At 41.6% G+C, this 18,601-nt stretch overlaps 1 protein-coding gene across 2 annotated transcripts in view; it reads right to left on the bottom strand.

Annotated features, from left to right (window-relative positions):
• Nucleotides 1-18,273, bottom strand: part of TTF2 (transcription termination factor 2) — an 18,567-nt gene extending 294 nt beyond the window's left edge. The window contains exons 1-23 of one of the 2 annotated variants that reach the window (XM_058823476.1): nt 18,203-18,273; nt 18,008-18,119; nt 17,713-17,799; nt 16,532-16,598; nt 15,112-16,065; nt 14,085-14,211; nt 13,057-13,239; nt 12,681-12,838; nt 11,747-11,828; nt 11,364-11,477; nt 10,281-10,431; nt 9,491-9,596; nt 8,361-8,551; nt 7,317-7,470; nt 6,457-6,548; nt 5,653-5,735; nt 5,049-5,188; nt 4,091-4,261; nt 3,466-3,524; nt 2,433-2,586; nt 2,243-2,325; nt 1,184-1,258; nt 180-350 (exon numbers count right to left, since the gene is read on the bottom strand). In XM_058823476.1, the coding sequence (XP_058679459.1) occupies nt 206-350; nt 1,184-1,258; nt 2,243-2,325; nt 2,433-2,586; nt 3,466-3,524; nt 4,091-4,261; nt 5,049-5,188; nt 5,653-5,735; nt 6,457-6,548; nt 7,317-7,470; nt 8,361-8,551; nt 9,491-9,596; nt 10,281-10,431; nt 11,364-11,477; nt 11,747-11,828; nt 12,681-12,838; nt 13,057-13,239; nt 14,085-14,211; nt 15,112-16,065; nt 16,532-16,598; nt 17,713-17,799; nt 18,008-18,119; nt 18,203-18,230 (3,516 nt within the window). In that variant the 5' untranslated portion in view covers nt 18,231-18,273 and the 3' untranslated portion in view covers nt 180-205. Of the gene's footprint in view, nt 1-59; nt 351-1,183; nt 1,259-2,242; nt 2,326-2,432; nt 2,587-3,465; nt 3,525-4,090; nt 4,262-5,048; nt 5,189-5,652; nt 5,736-6,456; nt 6,549-7,316; nt 7,471-8,360; nt 8,552-9,490; nt 9,597-10,280; nt 10,432-11,363; nt 11,478-11,746; nt 11,829-12,680; nt 12,839-13,056; nt 13,240-14,084; nt 14,212-15,111; nt 16,066-16,531; nt 16,599-17,712; nt 17,800-18,007; nt 18,120-18,202 lie in introns of those variants that run through there. The other variant, XM_058823468.1, reaches the window with a different exon arrangement.
• Between the last annotated feature and the right edge of the window lie 328 nt (nt 18,274-18,601).

The raw sequence follows: 18,601 nt of genomic DNA on the forward strand, positions 1-18,601 counted from the left end.
AAAACAATACCTTAAAAGTTTATTAACTTTTGTATAAATGATCAATATTAAAACTAGCTATTGAAGTTGATAACTTTCCAGAACAGTTACAAAAATGTAGTTGTTTGTTCAAAATAAACGACCACCTCAGAACAGAAGCCTTATGATGAAATCTGCAGTTACTTGCAGGTAAAAGTTACCTTCTGTTGGGTACTGCAAAAGATAATTAGATGCCAAAGAGAATTTTGAGGTCAGCCAAAGTGAGCTTAGTGAAGGTTTCTCCTTTGCCTGACAGAACCTGCTGGGCAAGACCTTTCTTCCTCTTCTGGAGTTGTAGTATCTTCTCTTCTACTGTTCCTTCACAGACAAACCTAAAAAAAAATATTTAAAAAGGACAAAACAAATCCACACCATCTCAAGTGCTATGAAAAAAATGTCAGTGTTATACAAACACTTCCCCAGTACATTTTAAAAGATTTATCTTACTTAGAAATTAATAATTAGTCAATTATGTGACTGACAAAATATTTTCCTCCTATTTTGTCTCAAACTGCGACAACCTCTGAACAGAAAACAGCTATCCTCATATCCAACCATGACAGCATTTAAAATATAAGTCTGATGCACTTCAGGTCTCAACTTAGGTCATCTGAAGTAACAGCAATTGTGCGACAAAATCCTGTAATTATTGCATGATAAGTGATGGCACCTATTATACAAAAAACATTGTACCCAAAAGAACATTTTAGATTCAAGTCTTTAAATGTGCTGTGCATTTAATTTAATCTTTCAGTACTTAGTTACAGATGCTTTTTATAAAAGTCAATTTTGCCACCTATTAGAAATGCTTTATGTGTTTTTTATTAGTGATACTAGAAAGGTTCAGGCTTAGGGATCACAGTGAAAAAATCTCCACTCAATCAAGAGAAATCTTTTGGTGCCCAAACTGTTCTCAGGAATGAACAGGACATTGCCAATACTCCAGGCTGAAAAACAAGAAACCCTGCTAGCTGTCAGGACAGCAACATGCATGCAAATGCCACACAGAACACATGAAAACATGTTTATCTCACTGCCCAAATCTCAATGCCACTGTCAGACCTTGTGTCTAGCTGTAAGTAGATAAAACAAGGTCTCGTCTCAGTGACTAAAGCCAGGCAGTATATAAGCAGCAGCTCCTCCTTCTGCTAAGTAAAATGCTGACCTGTGTATCACAACATCCTTCTTCTGCCCCACTCGGTAAATGCGGTCACATGCCTGGTCCTCCAGAGCAGGATTCCTAAAAGGTAATAAAAAAAAAAAAAACAAACAAACAAACAACAAAACTGTTTATACTCATTTTCCTGCCTCCAGGGAATGCTGTTTTCTTCCTCTGTAGAACTAAAACTGCTCCCAGGCTACCTCAGGTTTACCAGCTTGATGGCCAGCCTGACACCCTGACTGTACTTCCCTTTGCCCTGGGAAAGCCAACTGCATGACTGAGACCACTGGTCCATGTAGCCCCAAGCTGACAGTTGCTACTCAGAGAAAGCTGAGTAGGTGGTAAGGAAAGAGAGTGAAGCAAAAAGGCAAACCCCAGTGAAAAAGGCCATCACTCAGGAATATTTGCATAAGAGGTGGGTCCATCTAATAAAGTTACAGGGAATACTTGTTGGTGTAACCTCCATATTGTGGAAGCATCTCCTTAGTGCTACCACATAGCAGTTGGTTTTGCATGAGAAACATTTAGTTTGCTTTTTAAGTTCTCATGAGTAACGTTTAGTTGAAAACACCCGCGATTGTGACTTTGATGAGACAGCACAAATATCAGGAGCTTGCACACACTCTTCTCGTATGTAAAACCCAAAGGTACTCTAGCCGTGCCCAGCTGCTGACTACACTCAACACCATTGATTTATTTAAAGCCAAACTGCCTGTAGACATTACTGCACCATTTCTATTACTGCAAGAAATTAAGCCAGGGACTGCCAAGTCCCCAGCAGCATTTTGTGATACAGAGCTGCATACCTGGATTGCTGTTATATTCCTCTATTTTTACTTGCCCCTAGAGTACTGTATTTCTGGCCAGTGAGCACTGGATTGACAAATCAGTATCTTGGATGAAGGCCACAGTAAAAACACTTTTCCCCAACTAACCACTAACCCCAACTATAAGCTAAACACCTCCTGCCTAACCCAGCTGCATCAAACATTACATCCAGTGACAAAGCAAGCAGCATGCCCTACATATCCTCTCCAAGATGGAATTTGTATTTCTCTTTACCAGTGCATGTCAAGGAGAAAGAGATGGTTTCCTCCAGTCAAGTTCAGGCCAACACCTCCAGCCAGCAACGAGACCAACACTACCTTCAAAGGCCAAAATAGAGTTGAGGAATCTGTTTACAACCACTGAGTCAGACATCACAACTGCTCACAGCAAGGCTAGGGACTACTTCCCTGCCCTGAATGCATACCTGAGGCCCTTTGGGATTGTTATTGAACTCTTCCACCACATCCATCCTCTGTTTGGGATTGACAGAGCCATCCACTGTGGCATACTTCAGCCCCAGGCGCTGCAGGTGCACAGCTACAACTTTGAGCATGCTCGTCCACTGAGAGACAACCACGCTGGAGAGAGAACAGGGAGTTCACAACCAGCACTCACTACTGGAACAGTTTGGTCATTGCAGTGTCTCACCCAAGTGGACACAACAATTCAGGCACTCTTCCCCACTGCAAACTGCAGCCAAGCCCCTTCCCAATTCAGAAGTAGAGGTGTAGTGGTAAAACTTACTATGAAAGACTAATAACCAATAAACTTCATGTAAATTAAGTCTATAACTTTCACCTCTATTTTTGGATTTTACATTTTCACCTCCCAACCACAAACCCGAGTCACAATACAGCTTTTTCTGAAAATCACAAAAATCAATACCGACACCATATTTAGATTCACTATAGCCTCTCACTCTCCAGTTTGTTGGACTAAACAGTTTGTGAGGCAGTAATTTGTTTAATAATTTCTTGAAAGGGTACAAAAGCAATGTTGGTGCTCCCATTCTTATGAAGGGAATACTTTTTGGAAAAGACTGGAAAAAAGCTTTCTACAGGTCCTCTGATCAATGCATTCCTTTATCTCTACCAGGTTCAGTTTTAATCTCTACTTTAGTCCTCCACTTCTTTTGGTTGTAGGGTGGGCAAATACTTCTCATCACAACAAAATTATTCCCAATCCTACTTCTGGAGAATAGTCTTCCTGGGCCTCAAGGCCTGAGACTTCTCGCACATTTTCCCTTATGCTTACATTTATCGGTATCTTAAACTCCCCTCTTTTGTCTTAGACTTTTTTTATTTCCTCAAGACTTATGTTCAACTACTGCAGTACTGACATCATTTTATCATACCATGAGTTTTGTATTAAATTATTTTAAGCTATTTCTGCTGTTGTCAAGAAACAATATGCTTCTCTCAATCACTATGACTAAAGAAAAGGACATGGTTGCTAACCTTTTATGAGGCTCTGGGTGACTCTGAATAGTTTTCAATTCGGCCAAGAGTTGAGCTATCTACAGGAAAAAAATATCCAAAACATTAGTCTGCTTGCTCTCATAATCCGGCTTGTGCTTGGATATTCTTTACTAAAAGCGATCAAAATAGCTTTTCAGCTGAAATTTCTTCTGTGTTTAGAGTTTGAAGAGATTTTAATAGCCATTGGCAAGAACACTCCCCCCACAGAAAACAGGGCCAGGAAATCAAATCATACAAGCCTGTCTTACGGATTCCAGCCTTCCTGTGGGAAGTTATTGCAACCTCTCCTCTTGCTGCCACCCCTTTTTTCTTGCTCATCACAAGCACCATGATTTCACATACAAGCTCTTCTGAGCTTCTGGGAATCCAGTGGTTAAGATTTTCACTTACAGTTTTTCAGCAATCACATTCTCACAGCTTTACTGAAAGTACTGCTCAACGTGTGAGAAGTTGGAGCTCCCAGAAGGGGCTCAGCAGGCTATCAATCTATTAATCTGATTTCATCTCAGTTGGCAACTTAGCTTGATCTGCAATTACCATTTAAGAGGCAAAGTGCTGAAATCCAAGCTTCTCAAGGAAGGTAAGAATGCCACAACCAGAATACCTTGGTGCTCTCCCTGGTGATGTCAAAGATATCTGTTTGAAAAGCTGTGCCATTGAGGTAGACTGTTGACTTGGAATCAGGAGTCTGGAGCTCAGACAGTGTCAAAGCACCAAGCTGTTCCTCAATGGAGAGTGCAAGGCCTTCACTGTTCAAGTTAACTTGATCCAGAGCCTGTGGGAAGAAAGGAAAATAATAAGAGATCCCAGTCAAGTCTGAGATCAAATTCAGTACTGATCCAGTCAGCACAGTATCTGCCTGAGGACACTGGGTTTGAAGGATGCTATGCAATATGAAGACAGAACAATTAAGAAACACTACTGGATCAAACAGTTCCTTTAGACTTTTATTCTGCCCCAAAAGGGGCAGTGTATGGAAAGCATGTGAGCTTAACCATTTCGTGTGGTCCAGTCTCCTTAGACTCCTGCCGTGCCTCAGCATTTAACAACTGCAGGATTACAGATGTTAGCACATAAATTCCTGCCTGTTCACCTAACAGCTGAACTCTCTCTACAGCTGCTATATATATTTATATATATATATATATATATATATATATATATATATATATGAGTTCAGAGCTGAGAACTCCTGAAAAATTAGTCTGCTTCATGCAAGGCAACTTCAAAGCACTGACAGAGCTCTCCAATACAAAAGCCCTTGAAACAGGCTACACATGTGCACTTTTCAAGAGACTAGGTTAAGACTTTTTTACCATTAAAATTCTAGTTCCCGTTTTGTCTGAATAAAGGTATTTCCAAAGACACAGCTGCCCATATAAGTTATGCTGGGAAACTCTTCAGTAGAACGTAAGCCCATCTAAAACATCTTGGGCTTCAAAACAGAGTCCTAAAATTGACTCTGTTCATACTCTCATAGCTAAGAGAAACAAAGGTGTTACCAAGTCTGTTAACTTGCATAAACACTTTAAAAAAACCCCACACCACTACAATGCAATTACCACTTTCAGTAAGGACAGATGGCAGCAGCACTGACGGAGCCTCAAGAGCATGGACAAGACATGGACAGTACTTGAGACCTGGGAGGCACTTTGTGAGCCTGCTAGAAATTCCTTTTGACTGATTCCAAACTCTTGTGCAACTGCCAAGGAAGGAAGACAAAACATCAGGAGCTCTTGGAAGCATTTCTGAGCACTGCCCATCCACCTCCAGGAAGAGGTTCACAAACAGCAGTCAAGAATGAAGAGGCAAGCAAATACCTGATTTAACATAGGAACTGATCAACACCCAATTTAAGTTAAAAAGGGAAAGAAAGATAACAACACAAGTCAGAGTATGATATACCATACACTAATGCTGATATATGTTATCTGAGCAACTAGATCTTTATTTCAAAAGCAATTTTAGGCCCAGAAGGGTTAAGAGATTTTCCCAGAGCCACAACGATGAGAACACACTTAGAATACTAAGGTATAAGTCTTTGGAACATGAGGGGAGTATTTTCTGAAGAATTCCTAAGTCCTGACCCCAGGTCTGTTCCCCCTTCTGAGCTGTGCACTTAAGAGCCACTTCTGAAAACGTCTTTAGGGGAGGGTATGCACAAACCTTTCTCAAAGGGGTTACCACCATCATACTCTCTGTCTTCACTTTTCTGCTCTTGTCTCTTTAGGTATGACTGTAGTGTTGACCTGTAAAAAAGACAGACACTGGGATTCACAGCAAGAGAAAAGGCAAGAGGGACCTGAGCTTAGCAAGCTGATGATGTGTTAAGGTAAGGAAGGTTTCATTAATCATTCAGTCACAAAAATGATCACAAAAAAAACTCCAGTCTTGTTTAACCTGAGTATGATCAAAACCAAAGATGCATTTTGTAAATCACAAGAGAAAGCAAGTCTGCCCTTTAAATATGAGAACACTTTTAAATCCATATTTAAAAGGAAGGGAAAATCTTTACAGGGAGACTGCTGAAAGAGCCTAGGAGAACACAAAGTGATGCTGGCTTGCATTACAGCTATCTGGAGAGGCCAGCATAATTTCTAACTGTATAAGAATCACAGAGCAAAGATGATAATTCTCTCATTTACAGATGCTCACACATCATCATTTAAGAACTACTTGTTGCAATTCCAAGTCTTTGGAGTCTTGAAATCAGTGAGATTAAGTGTAAGGCTAGAATACAAAGCTCATATAAGGCATGAATATATGGGAGAAAAGAAATTAATCAGTTTTGCCTGCTACCTGAACAAAAGCAGTGTATTTTCAAACACACTAGACAGGTAAATCAGAAGGGAAAAAAATTAACAGGAATTTATCCAAAAGCTCTCCTCATCTGAAGTGAATGTCTCCTCTGATTTCCATATCAATAAGAAACAAACCCACAAAATACCATATCTCTACCCACGTTCATACCTGGATCTTGCAAAGAGCACATTGTACACAGATTGCTCCTCTGCTGTAAGTTTTAACTGATGCAACTGCGTTCTACGCTGGGGCAGAGATACCTAAAGTGAAAATTCTCAGGATCAGATGTATGTAGTGCATGTCTTAGAGAGCATCACAAACAGCAGCAATCCAAGATTTAACATAACAAACACTCTAAATTTCAGAAGACAGCTGTTTGTGCACTAAAGCCAAACGTATTAATGCAGTTATGACATAACAGGCACTCACAGAACTCCAAGGAGCCTGGTTAACTCTCACAATAAAATCTTTATTCCAGCTCATCCAATAACAAGTTCATACTATGTATGGACTGCTCAACAACTACCACAAAGGGATAAATTTTTGTGTTGTTAAAGTACCTTACTTCCCCTTTCAAAATCACACAGTACACTAAAACTATACCTTTTAAAGGCTTAAGACACACCTATGACTAATATTCCATTTAACAGACTGTTTGTAAAAAGCAATGCAGAAAGCCAATGCTCCAGTACACACCGGGTCCATGTGGCAGCTTGGGTTCTCAGACCTAGGCTAGTCCAGTGATCTAGACTAACTTTCCACTAAGTGGCCATCTATATGCAATTACTTGGCATATTTTTGTCTGATATAAATAATATGTGATTTATAACTGAAAGGTTTCATTATTTTCTATAATTCTGCTTTCTGGGTAAGCAACCAAATCATCCCACAGACATTTGCTTCTCTTGCTCAAGAGGCTGCAGCAGATGGGAAACCCCACCCATTAACAAATTTATGCATGTAAATAACTGTCTGCTGCAAGGAAAACAATGGAATGATGGTATAGTTTTAGAGGGTAAAGCTCTTACCAGGGGCTTGCCAGCTGAATCCAGCTGGTCCTTAGTTCTCTGCAGTAAGAGGCTCCTGGTTAACAGGCTTAGCCTCTCCCCTCCCTTCCTTGTGTTGTTATCTACCTGGTACTTCCAAACTTTGTATTCATCAAAAGGAGAGCAACGTAGAAACCTGTGACAGGAAGGAAAGATACTTCATACCAAGGGAAGAAGAGTTCTTCACTTACTCTGGAGTGACCAGAACCAAATTTCTTGCTACCAAAACAAACCATTTCCAAATGCCATAACTGCATGACCAAGGAGCAGTAATTAATTTCCAGTGTAATGGTGGTGATAACGTTTTTGCTTAGATGTCCTACCATCACTAATACTGTAAGTACCTCTTTCTGATTCTGTACCCATCACTTCCTCTTAGCCCATTATGCTTCAAGCATCACCAGCAAACAAAAGACATCCAGATGAACTTGCCAAAAACCATAGTCATCAGTTATTTCAAAATAGCAAACTTCTTACTTGACAGTTAATTTCAATTATCCAAAATTAATTTCAAATGCAAGTTCTCTCTGGTTCTACAACACCACTTGTAACCTATCCTCCCTCAGCAATGAGGAGCACCTGTTTATCATTGTTCAGAGAACCCAAAGTTTCACTCTTTCCTTCAATGCCCTCGTAGCACAACATTTTAAGAAGGTCCTCCCAGGATACCCTGGTAACAACATGGATTAACTCAAAAAAACTCCATTAATTAAAATTGGTTTTGTGCATACTCATCCTGAAGACAAAGGAGATCCAAGGTAACTTCCCCTTTGTTCTCCATGGAGGCAGAAAAGCTACATGCAACAGCAGACACATGGTCAGACTTTTGCAATGCCTCACCACAGCCTTTGCAATCCATTAATATAACTAATCCTACTACCTAATGGTGCTAACCATTAATATAACCAATCCTACTACTCCACATATCTTAGAGACATCTCAAACTTAGAAACAACTTCAGCACTTCATCAGAGAAGAATTACTAAAACTGGATCCCTGCCCATGTGTCACGTGCAGCCAGCTCACCTCAGCAGAGAGTACATGTCCAGCAAGTTGTTCTGTATTGGCGTCCCAGTGACAGCCCATCTGGCACTGGCTCTCAATTTGCACACAGCTATAGAGGTTTGAATCCGTGGATTTTTAATATTGTGAGCTTCATCCAATATAATTCGAGCCCAAGCTACCCTGAGCAAAGGGGAACTGGGAGATGATCCACTCTGAAAGAAAAAGCAGACCATAATCTGATTCAAAACCTAGGTTCTCTAAGGAGGCACAGGCAAACACATTTTTCCAGCACAAAGTATTTTTGTGATGTTAGTCAGCAGCAGTTTGTGTTCTTACTGTCATGTACGAAACGGTCTCCAAAAATCATCTCTTTAAAGCTTCCATGTATTTTGGAAGTATTTTGTTCATTTTCATGCTTTTAACATTTTATCTTATAATGTTGTTGTTTAAAGAGGTGTTTCATAACAGTAAAGTTTTGCTATGCTGAGATGAAGGACCACATATAATTATTCTGATCCTCAAAATTTTATAGATGCCACTAGAAATTTCAGAAAATTCCAAGTTCTGTTTTCTTCAAGAGCCACATCTAGAAATTGGGCAGTAGGTAGGAGACAGAAAGAGACTTCCTCTACACTGTGTAGTCATTTCAGTCAGCACTTAGCAATCACATCATTATTTTCATAGCCCAGCCAGCACACTGCTGTTTCTTCAAGGCAGCATGGAAGCTGCCTCAGTCTCAGTTCAGACTAACCCAGAGCCTGAGGTTTCTTGTAGTTTGGGGTGGCATTAGCGCTTCAAACAACAAACAGAAGATTCTATTACTCCTTCACCTCAAAAGGAGAATGAGATTCATCATTGCATTCTTGAAATTACTTCTTAAGACATTTCAACTGTCTGAATTCAATGTAACATATTCTATAATTCCACAGAACACATATATTGTGAATATATCTGTTCTTGCTCCACTTCACAGCACTTCCTCTCATCACTTTGTTTTTACAAAAATAATCAACAGGGGCTTATGAAAAAAAAAATAAATCAAGTTGCTGCTCACTGTAGCACATATAAGGTGCTACTTCAAACAACAATGGTTTGTAACACCTCAGAACAAAACTTTAAGGCAATTCCCTATAGACATTATGGCTTCTCACCTCCACATCATGGTCCTGAGCAGGGACTTCCCCCTCCTCTTTGGTTGTGGGAATCTCCTTGGAGAGAAGGCTGTAGGTTGTGACAACAACATCATATCCAGAAAGCCTGAATTAAAAGAAAGTAGTAAACAGGAACAAGAACCAATAAGAATTTTTTTTGCAAGAGAGACTAAATGCATGCTGAAGAATGCATTTAAGAACAACACAGTGCTGCACGAGCTGAAACTCTGAGTTTTACAGAAAACTGAGCTTCATTGCAGTTAAACAGGAAAAACACATTGTCCCCATTTTAAGGATACTGGAAGTAGACACATCAAGCTCAAGATGACAGGAAAAGCCCATTGATCAGAGTGCACACCACATGGCATGAGCTGTACTTAGAGCCTGGCACCCAGGAATACTGTTCAGCATCACCTGAAGAGGTCTAGAAAATACACTGAATTATACACATCACTGATAAGAAAATACAACTACCAAGCACAAGCATGGAAGAAACTGCCATTGACAATCTTTACAAGCAAGAGATCTTCTGGAGAATATACACCTTTTTTTTGATATCAAAAGCAACAACAGCCTCCACCAGAACCACTGAGCATGGGCACAGGCCATAAACATTTTACTAAGCCCACCTTGATAGCACACATCAGTCTGACTTTCTGGACGTTCCACATTTTAATACTTCACATTCTCCCATCATTCTACATCCACTTTCATTTCAATTTTGATAAACGGTGTCTCTTGCTACATCGTATTTTGTTTTTCTTGGTCATATTTATGGTTTAGCACTTACACCTCTGCATGCTTATCTCGATTTGCCCCGTGGTACAGATACACCCTCAGTTTGCCAAAGACCACATGTCTCTCAATCTCTTTCTTCCAGTGATGGATCAAGGATGCAGGACAAATAACTAAAGTGCCATGGGAAGGGATAACAGTGAAGTCTAAAAGAAAATATTGCAGACAGGTTTCAATGTCTTCACATTAGACTAGAACAAAGACAGAATTTTTGGAAATTTGCAATTGAGAAGAGTGTCCAACCAATTCCATGAGGATACAGACAGTACAAACTGTGGACACAGAAGCAATACTCTTTAAAAAAGCACTAACATCCCCAGTGTCTGTGGACAAGATAAAAGTGATCTTTGGGGGAGAGTTGGAAAGAAAAAAGATCAGTTACAGAGAGGTGAGTAGTAACTATTTGAAGTGCCTATGAAAACTACACATATGTTTAAAAATTTGTGAAATCTTTTGCAAACCCAGCATATCACGCTCTACAACTTCCTGAAAGGTAGTTGTAGTCAAGTGGGGGTTTCTCCAAGCAGCAACATAGAGAACAAGAGGTCACAGTCTCAAGCTGCATCAAGGGAAATACAGGTTAGATATCAGGAAGAAGTTTTTCACACAAAGAGTGATAAAGTACTGGAGTGGTCTGTCCAGGGAGGTGGTGGAGTCACCATGCCTGGGTATGTTTAAAAAAAGAGTGGATGTGGCACTCGGTGCCATGATTTAGTTGAGGTGGGAGGGAACAGGTTGGACTTGATGACCTTGAAGGTCTCTTCCAACCTTGTGATTCTGTGAGATGCTGGCTTTAACTATTTCAGGAAATCAGTGAAAAAGAAATAAATCTCCAAACAATATAAAGGAATGAGTCAGAAAATCCTACACATCCACTGCGAGACAAAAATGACCCTGATCAGAGAAAGGCCATGCAAGGAGGCACAGTACAATTTAGCCAAATGAAAGCTTCCTGCAGAAGGAATATGAGCACAGATACAGTGTGTTGCTCTACAACCCCTTAACCTGTAATGCTTTAGGCATTTCAGATGGCACTTCATCATAATGTATGTGCTGTAGAATGGAAAAAAATCTGTACCATTTTTGGATAGCCATATTTCTAATGTTTCCTTTCTTTTCTCTGTCTTCAGCTGCTTCTGGGCCAGAATGAGAGCAATCATGGTTAAAGTCTTCCCTAAGCCCATGTCATCCGCTGCAAAAAGATGCACACAAGTTATCACCTGCAGAAATGAGCCCCCTTGGATCTACACGGAGTGAAATACTACAACAGAAAGTGTCCTGGGGAACCCAGAAAATCAAAAATACACAAATGAAAATGTCAGCGTATGATTTAGTCATTGGTTAATACCTATACTTGGTAATAGGGCACAGAAAACAAGCCCTTTTGACATGTCTACAAAATAACCAGTTATTGGCCATAGATCTGCCCCACAAAATCCACTTTGCCATTCTGTTTCTCACCCAGAATTCCTCCACACGGCCTCTGACTCTCCCTCCAAAGGAGCCACGAGAGCGCCTGTTTCTGGTGCTGCAGCAGTGGGACCTGAGGGGGTGAGTGAGACAGAGGATTTGAAGGAAATACCTGGCAAAATTTAGACACTTCTGCTTCCTGTACCAATTCCCATGTTCAACTGTTTTACTACAATCCTACTAAAAGGAGTTTACCTACCTGATCTTTTTCCACAGGGGCTGAGATACCCAAGGTAAGCAACTTCTGCAGTCAGGAGGCAAGCAGTGCCATATGTGAGTCTTCCTAATGTTTCCTGCACTAACCAGCCTAATGCCTCAGAGTGCTCTCAGAGAGCAGATAACAAGGGCTTGTTCAGCGGGAAAATCCACCCCAGATTGCCTTGCTTACAACAGCTACCACTGTCAAGGAAAGGTATTGAGAACACTTCCCCTTTTCTCACTGAGTCTAAGACCCCCTACACTCTTAAAACAGGAAGAGGGACTGCATACTACCATCACAGGACATTCAGTGGCCTTCCCCACCACTGAAAAGGTCCCAAGACAATGTGACAAGTGACACAACATATATGCATCTACACACCATCCTGTAGAGGCACGTGCCTTTGTTCCAATACCTTGTATATAACCTCAAACAGATGAGAACTACTCCAGAGTCCATCACATTCCATGAACGTAATCACCTGCAAACCTTTTTTGAAAGATTATTTCTTATAGCTCATCAGGAAGAATGAAAAATGAAGTTCTCAGCCTGTTCCTCACACCTCTGTTCTGCCAGTCACATACAAACAACATGGATGGAACTAAATAGAGTATGTCCTTCCAGCCGGATGCAAAGTATGTCAAAGTGGGAAGGAAGGAATGCTGTAGGGTACCACTCATTGTGATTCATTCATCAGCATGACAGCTTCTGTCCTTGCCAACCCACCTTCAGTCCAGCAGGATCTTCAGCTGCTGTCTCCTCTGTTGGACAGGATTCTAGAGATTTGTGAAGATGATTAATAGCCTCAAATGTGGCACTGTGTACAGCCCTGATTCGGTCTTCTGTCATTCTTCCCCCATACAGATTCTGCACACCAACACTCACTGCAAAAATACAGTACCAGAGATATGTTTACAAATCTAACTTTCCCAAAGAGATCTTTCACCCCAGAGATTGACTTCAGTGGCTACAGATGCCCGAGGGACAGTATGCAGCAACAAAACAGGCTTAGTACTCTCACATGTATCCACAAGTTGCAGGATTATTTCAGAAATAGTACTTAACTGGGTTCTTTGTAATAGCAAAGTCTTTCTATACTTACTTCCAAAACTTTGGCCACTGGAACCCAAAGTAGCAGCAACTGAGAGGTGACTCTGTGAGCCTGCAGAGGCCTTTGCTGTAGGATCCTGAAGCAGGAGAGGTGCTATCAACTTTGTACCACCTGGCCTGCCAACTGGGTTAGATAAAGACTCTTCACAGCAGCTGCTGCTTGTGCTATCCTGCCCTTAAGGAGAAAGGAATCACAGGCAGAAAAGGTTAGACAGTGAATCTCAAGAGCCTTGCTCTATAGCCCAGACAAGAGCCTTCATTTTGCCCAACAGTCTACTTGCAAAATACTATGAAGTGGTGACACCAGTTTAATAGCAGATTACCACATCACCTGAGCTACTGCAACTACGAACATGTGCTCTCAGCCTGCTGCTGTGACAGGCAATGTGTCCAGCTGCAGCCTCAGTATGTGGTTTACAGCAACACAGTGAATTCTGTAGCTGTGATCAGAGTAGTGCAAATAAGGTCAGTTTTGCACCCTGTTCCCAGATAATTTATTAATATTGAAGCCGTGTCTCTTGTCTATATTTTGGACACAAAAACTATATATGCAAGAACAAATGAGCCAAGAGAGCTCATGAGCTTTTCTCTCTCAGGAATGGCACACTGGAAGCTGCTCATTTTAAATCTGGTAACTAGAATATTCAGTGATAACAACATGCATGAGCAACACAGATCCACAATGCAACAGAGGGAGTGAACACTTCATTGGCATGTTCTCATAGAGATACCTGTTTCAGTCATGTAGCCAAAGCTGGAAACCTAGATCCTAAGGGTAGGAGGAAATTCCCTTGGGAAGCCACTACATTACAGAGGAAACATTTGAGTTGCTCTGTTCATCAGCTCCCAGACACATACTTTGCAATTAACAATTTTCCTCTTCAGTAAATCTCAACAGACAAATGTTTTATAGACCACAAGCCACATATAAGTATATGCTACGCTTCTTGCATATTAACAATTTTAAGACAAACTGTTTTGTAAACTTCTGGAGAAACAAAAAAAAAAAACTAGCCCTACCTTTTTCATTAGTATCTGCTGCTGAAATGTTAAGAGCACTGAGTGCAGCTTCCAAATCCTGCACTTGCTTTAATAAGCGCTCCCCTTTATCTGGCAGCATCTGAACATTCACTGTAGCCAATGTACTCTGCAAAAAAGAAAGAAACCAAAACTTGAGCGTGGTCACCAAGCTCTCTGCCAACACAGAACAATCAGGTCAGAAGTCTAAAAAGAACTAATCCTAGACCATTTTAATTTGCTTTTAAATACTGTTCTGTAGTCTCCAAAAGCTTTCGGGCACTATTCAGTGCAATTAAACAGTCTTTTAGGAGAAAATAAACTAACCATTAGGGTTCTTTAGAAAACTAACTATTAGTGTTTCATTAGAAAATATGGAAGGACACAGGAATTCCTCCTTTTTATGAAACAGGCAGTCAGGTGAGTCAGACAGTCTTAACACCTCTCAAAACATTCAAAATATTTAACCTACTTGCACCTTTCTCTCTGTGCTTGCACAAACAGTTCTGACTTCATTTCAAAGTTCTGTTCTGAACTCCAGACAAAAAGGGGGGGGGTCATAATGAAAACTGTAAAACATAGTGATTGGCAATTTTCAAAAAAAAAAAAAAAAAAAAAAAAGCAAACAGGCACATAGGTTATTTCACCCCAATGTAAGCTTTCATAGTTAAATCACTCCTACTGCACAAGGCCAAGAGACAGCCATGTTATTTACAAAGGTTAAACTGGCTGTGCACTATTCCATTTTATGCAAATTATTTTCAGGGTAAAAGGCAAGACACAACCTCAGGTAGGTCAAAACTGAGCATCCCCAAACGCAGAAGATTGTACTACCGTCAAAGTTATTGGTTTGTATCTGCTTATTACAACCAGTCTGTACAAAGGCTGAATTGCCTTCCATGCCACATCTTCCTAAGCCCCATTTTGAGTTTCTGCTGTGAGGAGACATATTCTGATGCCTGTCACGAGTAACAAAGATCACCTTGAAAACAGAACAATAAAACCCCCAAATAATATGTGCAATAATGACCTTCTTCTGTTTCAGCTCGAGTAGAAGACGGTTATGAAGCACTTTAGGGTCCTGGGGTCCTTCCATATGATATGATGCTGCTGCTCCAGGCAAAGGTGTCCCCTGCACACTCTTTCCTGATTTCCCTGAAGGAATCTCAACTGATTTCTCAGGTTTACTTTCACCTGATGAGGAACAAACAAATTCTTCTTTATCACTATCACTGGCAGAGGCTTCACCAGGAGACTGTGGCAGCCCTGGCCCGAGTTGTGCCTTGGGCAGCTCTGCCTCTGCCCTTCCCCTCAGGGCAGCACACTCTGATGCCAACTGTGCTGCTGGGGAAGGGGTATATTCCTTAGACATTGCTGTCATTTCACCATTGTTCTGACCATTGCAATCTTTCTTTCTTGTGTCTTTATCCCTACAACTTTTTAAGCTTTTTTCTCCAAGCTGCTCCTCTCCTGGAGGCTTGGTACTTGTATTTTGCTTTCCAAGACTTAGTGGTAAGAATTTTGATCTTGTGCCTGGCTCCTTGTCCACACAATCAGAAGGCTTCTTGGATTCCCTGGCACTGCCACCATACTTCTCTTCCTCTGAAAGTGTACTTTTCCCTTTCCTGGTCTCAAAAAGGCAAAGTTTGGATTCAGATACTGTAGTCTCCTGAAGTTCTGGGTCACTTTTACTTCCTGTGGATGTTTTCTTTTTATTTTTGAGCTCTTCCAGAGGTACTGTCTCTATGGAGGACTCAGAGGTCAATTTCTTTTCTTTATGTGATACCAGCACACTCTCATTCTCTGCTTTAGCTCCTTTTGCTTTAATTTCTTCTCCATTTCTTTGCTTCATTTGTTTCCAGGATGATGGTGCCTGATTCTCATCTAGCACTTTGAATGGATTTCTTTGGCTAGTGGGATTGAAGAAAGGTACTGTTCTGGGCTGGGATTCCAAGGGGTTTGACACTTTGGTAGCTTTTGGATCCTGCAATATGTACATGGCAGTAAATGCTAATGTAAAAATTATTAAAGCCTGTTAATAACACACACAACCTTATCACCTCAAGCAAGACTTCATCCTCTACCAAGATCATCTTTCCTATCATTTTAACAGAATCAGGATAACATTTCATAAGAAATCCAAAACAAAATCTGGTTTTCTACTTTTTTTGCAATTCCCATTGTTTTTTGGGATCAAGTCCCAATAGCACAATCTCTAGAAAAAAAGCTAGAAATCAAATCCAAGCTTCTTCTAAGACTGAAGAATACTGAGTACTTCACAGAACTCAGAAGAAAGAGAAATCTCATCGAGAGGACAGCAGGCCTGATACACTTCTTGGCTGGAAATTATAAAATCTCCCACTAAGTAGTTTCAGAGGTGATTATGGTATATGGAATGAAAAGCCATGCTGGAGTAAGGTGATACTACAATACAAACAAAACACTCTTACCTGCCATGGGAAGCTTCCACACCATTTCTTCCCATTCAACTTACTCTTAAGGCATCGGTAAAACAACCTACCAAGGATTAAAACAAGATTTCAATCCCAGGAGCCAATGAAGACGCTCTAAGCATTATTTTAAAAGTACTTTGCACCAAAAACATCACAGACAAGTTCTACGAGTCTGTACTTTTTATCCAGACCTTTGCATAACAAAAGGCTGTGAACACTAGCAACAGAGGTTTTACACGAGTAGTGTTCTCTGAATAAAGATTCCTAGGGTTAGAGGTTTTTCTAAATTTTAGCAATATCAGAGTAACTGCTCAGGGAAAAATACTGTCTATGTTTAAAGCCTTAGAAGCATCTTAAGATTTCAAGGTGCAAGGAAGCAACTCTTTTAGTTACACTGCACAGGCTACCTCATCTTTATAACAACTCTTTTTTAAAACTAGCAGCCAACCAAGATTGCTGCAAGTATCTTATCAGAACTAACATTGGGGAATTTGATGCTGAGTTTGGATGAATCCAATCACAGAGCCATGTTCAATTCTGTTAAAAACAAACATTATCTGATGAGCCAGGTTTATACTATTGGATGTAACTGCTAATAAAAGTGGCAAACATTTGGAAGCAGGGTGAAGGCCTCAGGGCTCAAATATTCTCTTCAATTCTAGAAGGAAACGGCAAGTTCTCTCTGGTTGTCCAACACCATTTGTTTCAATATGTGCAATAAACCCCTGTTTTCACTTTGAATGATTGGTAGTTCAACTCTCTCACTTGTTCATAAATAATAAAGAGAGCTAAAAGCCTCCTGATCCTAAGAATAACAATCTTTATTTTTAAGAGGCAGCATCCTACAAAGTAAGTCTTCAAAGATGCCATAAAAATGAGATACTCTAAATAATGGGCCTCCTTTCCCACAGAACGTAGGTACAGCTTAGGTGGATGTTAAATCCTCATTACAGAAAAACTACTTATTTACAGGATGCAAGCTTTTCTGACGTAAATGACTAAACGACCATTAGTCAGAATCAGTTTGAGAACATTAAGAAAAAAAAGAACATTTTAAGCACTGAACATTTGAGAATATTATTTTAAGCACTGAACATACGATAAAGAAGGAAAAAGGAACACAGTTTTTACCCGTTTGAAGGCAGACATTCGGTTTTTTAAAAATTTGAGGAACTTACTGGTATTCATCTTTGTCCGACTGCTGAACCAGGACTTGCAGCTCCACCACGCACCCCTCATGGATCAAGCAGTGAGAAGCAGGAACCCTGAAGGGAGGAAAGGAGAAGCGGAAGAATACAGCCAAGACGAACTGCCCAGGAAACTGCCACCGCAAAGCAATCACTTGCGACAAAACAAAGACTACGTAAGAAAACAAGTTTGCGACTGCTGACACAGCAGTGGACTTCCCCCAGGACAGCCAAGTGGGTCCCCTGTCGCATCGTCCCCCTCCTGCCGCCCCTGCCCTGCACCTACTGCGCTGGGAGGACGAAGCCGCAGGAAGCGGGGCCCTGCGTCCCGCACACGTAGAAGCTCTTCCCTTTGTTGGGGCCATCGCGGACGCCCGTTTTCAGGAAGCAGAGGGACCCTGCGGCGCGGAGAAGAACGGAACTGGTCAGACCGAGCCCCCCATACACTGCCCCCCACGGAGGCCCCCGGGCCGCCCCTCACCGTGCTCGGAGCACAGCACGGCCTCCATGGCCGGGCGGCACGGCCGCGTCCGCCCTTCGAACCGGCCGATCCCGCCGGGCCGGCGCTCCCACCAATCAGCGCGGGGCAGGGGCGGGGCAGCCAATCGCCGCTGCGCTGCGCTCTTCCTCGCGCCCCCGAGGGCCGGAACAGACGGAAGGGGAGACGCTAAGGGGGCGCGGCCTTGTGGGCGTGGCCTCGGGCCCCGCCCCGGGGGCGCACCCGGCGCGGCCGCGCTCCCAAAGCCCGCGGGGTGCGGAGGGAGCCGTGCTCCACCCGGACACCTCCCTGTCCTGGAAACGGCTCCAGCTGCCGCGCCTGACAGCATCAGCCCGCCCGCTGGACACACGTTCAAAAGTAAAATACTTAAGGGGGAATGTA

The sequence above is a fragment of the Ammospiza caudacuta genome, chromosome 2 (assembly GCF_027887145.1).
Source record: "Ammospiza caudacuta isolate bAmmCau1 chromosome 2, bAmmCau1.pri, whole genome shotgun sequence".
Taxonomy (NCBI): Eukaryota; Metazoa; Chordata; class Aves; order Passeriformes; family Passerellidae; genus Ammospiza; species Ammospiza caudacuta.